The sequence below is a fragment of the Nomascus leucogenys genome, chromosome 7b (assembly GCF_006542625.1).
Source record: "Nomascus leucogenys isolate Asia chromosome 7b, Asia_NLE_v1, whole genome shotgun sequence".
Taxonomy (NCBI): Eukaryota; Metazoa; Chordata; class Mammalia; order Primates; family Hylobatidae; genus Nomascus; species Nomascus leucogenys.
In genome coordinates, this window is record NC_044387.1 from 53,106,344 (window position 1) to 53,119,135 (window position 12,792).

Consider the following 12,792-nt stretch of genomic DNA (forward strand, 5'->3'; position numbering starts at 1 on the left):
GCCGGGGGTGGCAGAACATGGTGGCCAAAAATGGTTGGGTCCACCCCCCGACCCTCTTGTTGGGGATCAGTAAGCTTAAGCAAGATGCACAGTTGACTGACTGCTGGGCTGAAGGTCCTGGGGGACACTTAGGTCTCCTAAGGCTTGGCCTTGGGGGTGTTACGGGTGGATAGTCCCTGGCTAGAGAGGCAAATGGAGGATTGTGCAGAAGGTGGACAGTCTGGCTTTGGAGGTGATTTGGGTGAGAAATACGCTGCAGGTGGCTAGCCCATGGTCCTGGATTCTGCATGGCTCAGGGCTATGCAGAGGGTGGCCAGTCCAAGCCTTGGAAGCACCATGGGTAAGATGACCAGCCCAGGTCTTCTGTCCAGCTCTAGTTTGGACCTTGAGACCTTTCTTCTAGAGCAAGCATGAACAAGTCCAGAAAAAATTGGGAGACGTGAATAAACAGTTGGAAGAGGCCCAGCAGAAAATTCAGTTGAATGACTTGGAAAGGAATCCCACTGGAGGAGGTGAGCAATCTGGGACCCTTGGGGCTGGAAGCTGATGGACAAAGTTGTCTTTTCCATTTATTCAATCACTCATAGATAAAGCACTTTTTAGGTGCTAGATATTGCATGAGGGGCTGCGACTTTGGCAGAGCAAACAGGCACAGCGTTATTCTCTTGGAGCTTACAGTCTAATGGAATAAGCAGATATTAATCAGATAATCCAACAATACCCCAGGTAACAAATTATCTGTGTGATATGTGCTGTTTAGTTTTAATGCAAAGAATGATTTTTAAATAGTGGCTTTGTGGGCAATGTACTTTTATGTTTATGTGAATATTTTAAAAATAAATTTTGAGAGGCCTGGCGTGGTGGCTCACACCTGTGATCCTAGCACTTTGGGAAGCTGAAGTGGGAGGAATGCATGAGCTCAGGAGTTCAAGACCAGCCTGGGCAACATAGTGAGACCCCATTTCTACAAAAAATTTTAAAAATTAGCCAGATGTGGTGGCATGCAGCTGAAGTCCCAGCTACTTGGGAGAATGAGGTAGGAGGATCACTTAAGCCTGGGAGACCTAGGCTGCATTTCACCCTGGGCTACAGAGCAAGACCCTGTCGCAAAAAAATAAAAGCAAAAAGAAAACATAAATTTTGAGGAAGGTAGTCTAGTGGTTAAAAGTTGGAACCTATGAAGTTGTATTTCTGGATTTGGATTTTGGGGCAAAGAAATTGCTGTGCCTCAGTTTCTTCCTCTTTCAAATGGAGATTGTCTTGGATAATTGATAGAAAATGTTTAGCCACATGTGTAGCATAGAGTGATGAATAGCTAATAGCTGCTTTACCATTATTATTATGAGGAATAATGAGATCACAGTTCATCCTTACAGCAACCTGTGGAACAGAAACTACTGCTCTCCCCATTTCACAGAGGGTAAAGCTGTGTCAGGCACTCGACAGTTATTGAATGGCGAGAAGGCGAGAGGACTCTTGGTTTTATCTGGGGTTATTATACATTTGTTAGTAGTGCCAGGAGTTTCTGGAGATGTCCTTCTTACACAGTTTCCTGGAGACTTCGTGATTGGATGGCATGGTGACAACTTTGCCAACTTGTCACCGTGCCTTTTACTCGCCCCAGCCTAATGGAGTTGGGTGATAAGGATATCCAGTGGGTCAGCTTCTATAAAATGTCAGCATTATTCCCTCTGTGTGTCCAGAGAATGTGTGCCCTTGAAATGTCAGGGACAGTCAGGGGAATGGAGATCAGGGGTCTGTGGAGAAGAGACAATGCGTATTTATTTTCTGTTTCATTCTTGTTCTTTTTATCCTGGCTACCCCCGTGGCAGGCATTTACCAGGGAGGTTAATACAGATGAGTTTGAGGCTCTCTTATAAGCGAGACCCAACAAGGTAGGGTACACACAGGGAGAGGGGAACATGTTGGTATAGAATCAGTAGTGTAGGACAGTCTCTGGCCTTGGAGGTAATTTCTATAAAATCCCCAGAGGGGCGCCAGTGTCAGTTCCATCTGCGTGAGATTCATGTCTAAATAATGCTTCCCAGTTTGTTTTCCTCTGTTAAGATTGGGGTGTTAATGAGAGGGGGCCATGTGCTTAGCTCATGAGCACATTAGTCACAATGCTATATAGGCTCTCAGCTATGGATGCTCATTCCAAGAAGCCAACCCACAAATATTTTGTTTTTCATTATGAAAGTAATACATACTCATTATAGAAAATGTCTAAAATATAGGAAATTTGAAAGAAGCAGTAAAACATTTTAATCATATCATCGCAGTGGTACCGCAACCACTTCTATGGTTCAAGATGGAGTATGAATTATTTAAAAAATATGTTTTCCTTTATGCATGGCTAAATATTTAAAGAGAACCTTTTGTGATAAGCACTCAGCACTGAGCTGGACACTGTGGGGGTTACAGAGGAATTTTAATTGGGCCCTGCTCTCAAGATATTCACAATATAAATGGGGAGATCAGGTAAACTCAGGAAAACATGTTGATTAATGGTGGCACTCATGGGAAGGGAGGTTGGAGGTAGAGATGAGCCTTGAAGGAGAACAGTTTCCCTTCTTGTTCGTGTTGCCCACTCATGCCACTTGCTCTACAGCACAACATAGCACAGAGTACATGGGAAGCTGCAGAAAGGCTTTCTCCTGCTCCTTCTTACTTTTGCAGGCTATGCTGCTTGTAATTGTGAGGCTTTTCCTGGTGGAGAGATAGTGTGCTTTTCCCATCATGATGTTTTTACCTTGGTGGAAGCTTGAACCAGCTTTAACTCTTTATTATTATATCATCCTTCATTTGGTTAGTGATGTGGAAATCTCTATTGAGGTCACCTCTTTCAAGAACTTAATCTACCATCCACCTCTCTATCCATCCATCCATCCATCCATCCATCCATCCATCCATCCATCCATCCACCCATCCACCCATCCACCCATCCACCCATCCACCCACCCATCCACCCATCTACCCATCCATCCATTTATCCCTCTGCCCATCTACTCACCCACCTGTCCATATACCCTACCATTTATTTATCTATCAATCCATGCATTCATCCATCCATGCACCTACTTCTCTGTCTACACTAACATCCATCCATCCATCCATTTTTCCACTTGCCCAACTGTTTATCCATTAATCCTCCACTCTATCATCTAGTCAAACATCCTATCCATTCAACTATCCACCTTTCCAGTGGAAGTTATCGAGTATTTACTGTATGCTAGGCATTATAGTATATTCCGGGAACACAGTGGTGAACAAAACGAGTTTGTTGTCTTATTAATTTGAGTTATCTTCTGGATTTCTGTAAGCTTCTTTATGAAAGCCCTGATCATACAAGGTTTCAGCTGTCTTTTTACTTGTTTCCCTTGCTTGATTATTCTGGAAGGTGGGTGGATATGGCTTCTTATTCATTTCATTATCCCTTGCATCTTGTACAAAGTAGTGTGCTCAATGAGTGTGTGAATGGATGGATGGAAGGATGGATGGATGGATGATAGATGAATAAGTGGGTGGTCTCTGTCTTTGGTCGTCCACTCCGCAGAATGTTTTCCACAGCTTCATTAACTTAATGGGCATTATTCTGTTATTCAGATAGTCAAAAGATAAGGCATCTTAGCCTAAAATAATCCATTCTAATCAGTCAAACAGTTTTAATCAAACCAGCCAATAATTTTTTTGAGATGTTTATCGAATCAAGGGATTTGGTATCCATCTTATCTTGGGGAGACATCTTCTGACCAGTTTAGTAGAGTCTTGAATTATTGCTAATTTACTTATTTGTTAATTCCACCGACAGCCAATGATTATATACTCTGTACAACCCAATAAAGTTGGCCAGTAGGATGACTCTTTTTACTTGATTATTGTATTAGGTTCATTAAGCAATCCATGAGCTTGTATCAACACGTATGGGAATCTGCTTGTAGGGAACTCTTCCAGAGGGTGTGAAGGACTCACAGATGACTGAAACAGCTCCCTTGCCCTTAATGATTATGAAATTTCCTTGGAAAAGGGAAGATACGAATACACTTACAGAGACAACTAAACAGGATAGGCAACCAATCTTAGAAGAGTGAGCAGTCAAGAACTTTAGACAGTTGGAGGTGGTCAGGACAGGCTGCCTGGAGGAAGCGTTATTTAAAACTCAGACTTAAAGCATAGTTTCTTGGTCCAAGGTTGAAGTTCAGGGGCTCCGTGAATATTGTGAAATTGCATGCCAAGAGCCAAGAAAGTGGAGGAGAGCCACTCTCACTCTTGCCTTACACTCATTTGGCCTCTTATCCTGGTCTCCCTGACTCTGTTAAACAGCAGACGAGTGGCAAATGCGCTTCGACTGTGCTCAGATGGAGAATGAGTTCCTCAGAAAGCGTCTGCAGCAATGTGAGGAGAGGCTGGACTCAGAGCTGACAGCCAGGAAAGAGCTGGAGCAAAAGGTAAGATGTGGAGATAGTATGGGCCACAGAAGTGTTAGAGAGTGGGCAGGCTCTCACCTCCACTGTGGGTGATCGAGGTATTGGCGGAGCCTGGGGAGGGAGGAAGAGGACACAAGCCCCTTCAGGTTTTTCCATCTCCACTGTTATTACAAATGCTGGTCACTGCGAGACATGAAAAATATTGTCTGTACATGTAGATCTTCTATCCAGAGACTGCTCTGTGGTGTAAAGAACATGGACATTAACTCAGGATATCTGAGTTCCAGTTCCATTTCTATGTGAACCCTGTGGAAGTCACTTTAACTCATGTTTCTTATGTATTACGTAATTATCAGTGGTCTCAAAACTGTCACATTTCCCCATTGCCTCTATTCTAATTTGCTACCTCCATCTCTCATCCAGACCAAAGCAACAGCCTCCTAGCTGTCCTCCTTGCCTCTGGCCTCTCCTCTCAACCACCTGCCACACCTCAGCCAAGGAATGTTTCAGAGTCTCTTTCAGATTGTTCTATGATCATAAAGTATGCTGACTCTCATGGTGGATTTTTTTCCTTGCGTGTTTTGTAAATTTTGTTTTTGAGCTCATCTTCAACAGGTTTCTCTGCTCCTCCCCCAGTAGTCCCAGGTGTTCTGCATTGTGGATTTTTTTTTCTCTCCCAGTGAATTTTTGTGTGTGTATTTAGCTATTTTTTATTGTGAGTTGATCTTCAGCAGGAGATTTAATTTTTTTTAACATTCTATTGATTTTGATGGGAGCCCTTTGATAACAGGGTCGTGGGTGTGTTCTGCTAGAAGAAACCCTTTTTCACTTTCTTTGGCAGCAGTCCCTGGGGTAATGCTAAATTCTTGGTCTCAGATTTTTCGCAGCATGTAAAAATTGTCAATTGGATCTCTAAACCCACATGAAGCTTAGACCTGGGGTTTAAAATTCTTTTGAGAGTACTTCTTCCCTCACCTAGATCCAGGGTGAAAGCAAGCTTTCTTACCACCTTCCAGGCCAGCGGGTGGAGCTTTTATTTTCTCTTCTTACTGAGGTGCATGGAGTTCTTTGAGGGGTTTGTCAATGCAACGGTCTTCATTCCAATTCTTCACCTTCCATGAGCCCAGAGCCTTGTCTCCTGTCTCTGTCTGGGCATTGAAACACAAACCTTAATCCTAAAGGGCACTTCTGGATCTATCAACTCCTCTTCCCCCTCATCCTGGCCACCATAATATTAGTATGCACCATTATTGTTAGGGCTTTGTGTCCTCTGCATTTCTGATACCCTGAAATTTCCTTCTTTCTTGAAGGTGACATTACAAATCTAATGCAGTCTTATCTATATATAATATAATCTTATCTAGCCTTTCTAGATGAATGTACAGATAGTTTGGTCTCTCTGCTTGTCTTCTGTGGCCTCCAACTATCCCTGGTCTACATTCTAACCAGTTCACACTCTAACAAATGGTGTGCTAGTAAATGGCTCTCCGGAAAAAAAGAAAAAGCCCTGATTTGTAGCACTTGCCAATTTCCCTGGTGTAAATACTCCCACCATGGCCAATTTCAAACTACCATTATGATGTCACTAACATGGAATTTGAAAGGGATGCACAGAGCTAATTCTGTGCATCCCTTTCAAGTCAGTACCAGCCGACTCCAGCACACCACTGATTCCAGCCACACTCAGTTTTTTTTTCTCCTTCCAAAAATGCCTGATTCTTTCTCACCTCTGGGACTTTGCATATGCTATTTCTTCTTCCCCGAGCAGTCTTTCTTTTTCTCTCCTGCCTAGATATCTCCAACTGTTCTTAAGATCTTAGCTTAAATGTCACTCTCTCCAGAAAGTCTTTGCTGACGCAGATTGGGTTGGGAGTCCCTGAGTTGTCTCCCAAAACATAGGCCTCATCATGCTGTATTGTAATTACCTACTCACTTCATAATCTCTCCCATTTGATATAAGAGCCATAGGGTGGAGGTTATATTTGTGTCTCTATTCTATTCTCAACGTGAGCGAAAAGTATCATGTGATTGCCTTGCAGAGGTGGGCCTGGGTGAGATCACATGGGATTTGATAAACAATGGAAGTGACTCTTGATATCCTCTATGCTGGTGGTGATGGTTTTAGTGGTCGCTTTCAAGGTGAACATTGCATCGTGGTCCTCAAGAGACATCTTGAACCATAGGTAAACACAGATGGACAACTGCAGGAAAGCAGCCCAGTTCTTTAATAACAAATTATGAAGTTGAGTCAGTTTCCCTAAGGAAGGGGGATATTTATGCTACATTAAAAAGTAATAAAACTGCAACCTTTTCTGAGCAGCAGAATATAAGAAAACATCCCATTTGCCTTCCAATACTGAATTTAGAATTACAGGCTTCATTAACTCAGAGTTTTGCTTATTTAAAGCAATTCTTTAATGAGGCCATTTCTTCAGAGCCAGTGTGCTGAGTTGCGTGCTCTTTCCCAGATCTAAACTAGGACATTTAGGAGAGTGTTTCCTGGAGGAAGATGCAAGAGTCTTGACTTTTGTTTGTTTAAGGCCGTGTGCATTCCGGTATTAATTCAGTCCATGCAAAGTGCCATTTGCTGCTTTAACCTTTAAGGCTTGTCACTTGGGATTCCGGGTCAGATTTTCTAGGTGTGTCATTTTCGCTGCTCTATGGCTAATCCTCACATATCCTTTCTGATATGTCGGCTGGTGGGGATATGAGTTATCTGGTGGCTCAGGGGGTCATCAAGTTGAGGCAGGGTAGGTAAAGTCTGTGGGTGCATTGGCTGGAGGTTTATTGAGCAAAAGTAAAACCAACCTTAAGAGATTGATGGAATTATCCCCACTTTACCTCTGAGCAAACTGAGGCTCGGAAAAGTAGCTTCCTGGAGGTGACCCAGGAGGAAGGTAGTCAAGACAGGGTCTCCCCATTCTAGCATCTGCTGTTTTCTCATTATACACCTTGGAAATAGCAACTCCTTGAAATACAAAGTAAAAAGCTTGTTCCATGCCCACAGAGCCGGGTAATTCATTCTATTACTCTTACAGCTCGGGGAGCTGCAAAGTGCTTATGACGGGGCCAAGAAGATGGCTCACCAACTGAAGAGGAAGTGCCACCATCTTACCTGTGACCTTGAGGACACCCGCGTCCTGCTAGAGAACCAACAAAGTCGAAACCATGAGCTGGAGAAGAAGCAGAAGAAGTGAGTTGCATCTCTCACCATCACCTGGGCTGCCAGGGTGGGCTACATTGGAGCTGGGGTTTTCTGGGGTATCCAGGTTCTCCTTCTAACCCCTTCACTTCAACTCCCTTGTTTTGCTCTAATCTTCCTCCCTGTCCCCTCACACCATATTCTTGTGTGGTTCTCCCAAGAATCCAGCAACAAATTATTCTTTTCTCTTAGCCAGCCTCAACTATGTGGCCAATTGACCTTGTGACCTTGGGGAACTTTGTTTGCCTTTCTGGGCCTTAACATGCCCATTTGTCGAGTGAAGGGTTGATTGCAGACGGTCAAGACAGCATGGTGATTAGGAGCCCAGGCATTGATATTAAAGTCATCTCATTCAAGTCCTGAAGGTGCCTCTTTCTAGATGTGTGACCTTGAGCAGGTCATTCAGCCCTTCCCAGCCAGATTCCTTATCCGTAGGTTGGGGATAAGATCGCCCCTTTGTGCTGGGGAATAAATGATGCAGTCAGTACATCTAAGTGGACTGATCCTGGTTCCTCTTCCCACTGGTGAAAATTGGGCTAGAGGATAAGGAGGAGGCCAAAATATGGCCTTCTCATTTAGGACTTGGACTCTCAGATCATGTGAACCATTCTGGCAGAGACTGGGCCTTGTGTACCAGCAAGATGCTAATCTTGAATCTGCACAGTGTGGTTCCCATATTTGCATTCCCTTTGGGTTGCTGTTACAGTGAGGCGATGGTGGAGCCTGGATTTCTACCCAGATTCGCACTCTCGTAGGCTTCTTCATGCAAAACCTCAGAACCTGTGATGCTTGGACACCTTGGCTGTGTTTAAAGTTCTCCAGCTCATTCGGTGAGGGGAAAAGTATACAGGGGTCCTGTTTTGAGCCAGCCAAGTCCTAATGGAGATGTCATACTAGGCAAATAGGTGGGAAGCAGCCTCTTTTAGAAGGCCCATGATAAAATACAGAAAAATGTTCCTGTGTGAGCCAAGATGTGAATTTGTGGGAACTGCTTCCTTTCCAAGAAGTAGGAGAAGTAGGAAGCAGAATTATATATCCATGGAGGTGGCATAGATTTTGAACTTGATCTGCATTAAATATTATTTCTCTTATTTATCCTTCAGCTTTCCTGAGCTGGCTTCTTCATCTGAAAAAGGTCTTTGGGGGATTGTTAGCATGCTCTCCATCCCCAAAATAAGAAAGGTTTATTTTTTGTTTATTGATATCTCACTCTGTTCCCCTTTCCACCTCCCAATGGGTGCTCTGGCTGAACCTTACCCCTGCAGTGGGGAAAATGGCTTGGCTCCATCTTGGCCACCTGCTGTATGTCCTTGGCAAATAACACCACCTCTCTGAGCCAGAGAGTGACTGATGTTTCAGATGAGTCCTTGGACTTAACAGGTCATCTGATCTTGAAGAATGGCTCTGACATACACCCCTGTCTGTGAAACAAGAGGTTTGGACTCCATCATTCCCCAGGTTTCTCCCAATGGTGACCCTCTTGGCCCCCAACAATGGGTTCTACTTCTGTTCTGAGAGGACTAACTGAGGGTTTCAACTCTGATGAGTAAGGGGCCAGCCTCTGGAGTTTGTGCAGCCAGAAAATTCCATCTGTCTGGTCTTTCCTTTTCCCTTTGGACAGAATCCCTCATTCCAGGGACTTATGAATCTCCCCAGGATACCCCCCAAGGAAAGTTCCTATTTCTTCATATTTGCATGCCCTCCTCTCAAAACTTAGCTTTCTTGTGATGCCCTCCGCTCTGTTACCATCTCTTGGCAGAAGCTAATTTATGTTTTGATGCCAATTGCAGATAGCAGGCATTACCTTTCCAGGTAGATTAGCATTTTATGTCTCAATCTAACTGTGGAAGTTCAGGCAGAATGACTATGGTGAAGGGAAAATTTACAAGTCATTAATACTTCCTTGTATCTCTCAATGCTTAATCGAAATGTAGATGCATCTGCCTCCTGAGTTTGCTGGGCCCAGGACAGAGTGATGCCTCCACATTGGTAGAGTTCTCTGTTTCCCACTTTGGCTTCTAAGTTCAGAGTGGCCTGGGATGGTTTCATTTTGGTTGGATTGTGTGTGGCATGATTACCCTATGGCTCACAAATCTTGGTTCTTAGGGCTGATGAAATTCCAGGTAAGTCTGTGCTAGACTCACTGATTCCCACACTCAAGGGAGGCTGGACCCAAGGCTCTTTCTTAGCAGATTGAAGGTTGTGTGCAAAATCTGTCTGGCCTCAGGCGATTGGCTGGTCAGTGTGGGCTGTTTGCTAGGAGTTGGTGTTTGTAGTAGCTATTGTTTGGCATCAAGTAGCCTGTTAAGTCAAGGACTTCTCTGCACCATCGGTTACTGTCTGGCCCCCACTGTCTTACCTTACCTGTCCCAGGAATGGACAGGTAGATGGGGGACTAGCTAAGACACTAGGAAAGCTGAGCCCAAGTCCACTTCCACCACTTTGGAATTTGGGGCTGAATCACTCCTCCTCTCTGAGTGATTTCAGTTTCCTCCTCAGTGAATGGATCGAATAACACATTTCTTGCTGAATTGTTGTAAGGACGACATGGATCCCAGCCCAGGACTTGGCACATTGGGACTGCTGGATCATCACCCTCATCACAATGCTTCCATTCAGAGGCAGCAAATAGTGCCCCTTGAATGATGTTACCAACAGCCAATCAGAAAGCTCCTGAGCTGTTCCAACAGGAGGGCTCCCTTATGATTGGGTCTCTCAGGAGTCTGAGACTTTGAATGATAGTCTAGTATTAAGGAACATTGGATAATCTTATAACAAGGGAGACTTTCTTGTCACCAAAGGCCAAACCCCATGCCCACTTCTGCCATATCAAGATCTCTGGAACAACAGGACTTCCTGTTTGGGCCAAGGGCAAGTGACTCAAAGTCACACCTTACTGAGGCTTGGCAAAGGCTTCTGTATCGGTTTCCTCACCTGTGATACTGCGAGGAGGCTGAGACAACTGAACAGAGTGGCATAACATCCAGGAAGGGCTTCTCACCCAGTGGTCATCACAGAAGGGCAGGGGGGCCCCTAACAAGGCATTAATTCCCTGGATGACTTTCAGTAGGACTAGTCTTTGTGTTTTCTGCTTGAGAAACAAATGAGGACAAGAATGTATAAATGTCCATCATTTTATCAATAATCAGCATGCTTTAGTATGGCATATGAGAGTATCAGCCAGACAATATGTTAAAATATGAAATGTAGAATATCCTCAATCTACTTACATCCGTTTGTTTGTTCATTGGTCAGGAAATATTGGATGTCAAATGGGGCCTGGTAGATTTAAGGGGCCTTGACATATGCTGGCAGACCAGACACCAGATAGATCAGGTTTTTGGGTTGTTTTTTTTTTTGAGACAAGGTCTTGCTCTGTCACCCAGGCTGGAGTGCAGTGGCACAATCATGGCTCACTGCAGCCTTGACCTCCTGGGCTCAAGTGATCCTCCCACTTCAGCCTCCAGAGTAGCTGGGATTACAAGTGCATGCCACGACGCCCAGGTAATTTTAAATTTTAAATTTTTTAAATTTAAAAATTTTAAAAATAGAGATGGGGTCTCACTTTGTTGACCAGGCTGGTCTTTAACTCCTGGCCCCAAGTGATCCTCCTTCTTTGGCCTCTCAAAGTGTTGGGATTACAGGCATGAGCCACCATGCCTGGCCACCTTTAAAATATATCCTTTATTCTATATCTGTATATAGTTTTATTCTATTTTTATTTTTGTCCATATATTTTTATTAGATTCTAGGGTTAGCATTTAGATTAGCATTTTAGTAGGGAGCTGATGGGGGCAGCAGAAGTCTCAGTCTAACAGTGGAAATTCAGGCAGAATGACTATGGTGAGGGAGAAATCTAGAATAATAAGTGTCGAATATTTTTGTGGCAAGTCTATCTAAACCCTAAAAATTGCTCTGTCGTTTTTCAGATTCCCACCCTACATCCACAGCCTTATGTAAAAGCATTGAGAAAAACTTCCAACTTCTCATTCTTTCTCTCTCTCTCTTCTTCCTTTTGCTGTCTTTCTCATGGTTCTTGGGAAACTAGTGGCCTCTCTGCAGCCCCTCCCTGCCCCTGCCTCAGTCACTCCCCTGCCCACCTGCCTATGGGGCCCTGCAGCCCCTCCCTGCCCCTGCCTCAGTCACTCCCCTGCCCACCCGCCTACGGGGCCCTGACATGCGCTCTGCTTTGCACAGGTTTGACCTGCAGCTGGCCCAGGCCCTAGGTGAGTCTGTGTTTGAGAAGGGTCTCCGTGAGAAAGTGACCCAGGAGAACACCAGTGTCCGGTGGGAGCTAGGCCAGCTTCAGCAGCAGTTGAAGGTAAGGGATGGGGGGCACAGAGCTATCTTGGCTCTTGGTGGCTAAATCTCAGGAAACTCCACTGTGCACCTGCTGCAAATGGTGACAGAGAGAAAACTTCACAAGGGTATCCTTGTCTGTCAAGCAGCTGGGTCCCAGTGTGTCTTAATAAAATAGCAAACAGTGGCTGGCAAATTGATGATCAGACTTTGTTTGAGCAAGATTGATGTCTTGATCTTGCTTCAGTTACCTGCACAGGTTCCGAGGTGCTTACCTGGGAGGTATGACAGGCTCAGCAGAGAATGAGTTAGCTATAACCTTGTCCAGGAGCAATGCCCTGGTCCTTGCAGGCTCCAATGCAGAGAGATTTTACTAAAATACAACGCGGGTGCCTCGCTCAGCTGCTCCTCATCGTTTTGTGGTTCTCTGCTACTCACAGGAGAACCTCTGAGTGCTTTAGCCTGGCATTCAACTCCTTCATGATCTAGCCCAAAGTTATGTGATCCTGGAGCTGACTTTGTAACATGGAAGAGTTATTTCTGAGCACTTTGCCTCCCTGCTCCAACATCTGAATCCCAGCCTCAGACGGCACACAGGGAAGCTTTAGCTATGTGCCTCCACTTCCCTTACAAATGGGGTGAACCCTTTCTGTAGGTGCTCTGAGATCGAACTCTAGGGACAATTTAGTCCAATCCCACCTCCCACCCCCAACTCCATGCCTGTATGAGCTGTACCGAGAGCAGCCCTTGCTGGTGTCCCACAGGGGGCGCTGTGAGGGACGGTGGGGTCCAGGTGGAAATGGCAGGCATTGGAAAGTGGAAAGCGCCACTCCAGCCCCAGTTGATTGTAGAGGTATCCTTGGG

At 44.8% G+C, this 12,792-nt stretch overlaps 1 protein-coding gene across 1 annotated transcript in view; it reads left to right on the forward strand.

Moving 5' to 3' along the window:
• The window catches only part of MYO18B (myosin XVIIIB), a 269,290-nt gene that overhangs the window by 131,435 nt on the left and 125,063 nt on the right, over nt 1-12,792 (forward strand). The window contains exons 26-29 of the mRNA XM_030816000.1: nt 404-512; nt 4,324-4,448; nt 7,466-7,620; nt 11,827-11,950. Of these exons, the coding sequence (XP_030671860.1) occupies nt 404-512; nt 4,324-4,448; nt 7,466-7,620; nt 11,827-11,950 (513 nt within the window). The remainder of the gene's footprint in view (nt 1-403; nt 513-4,323; nt 4,449-7,465; nt 7,621-11,826; nt 11,951-12,792) is intronic.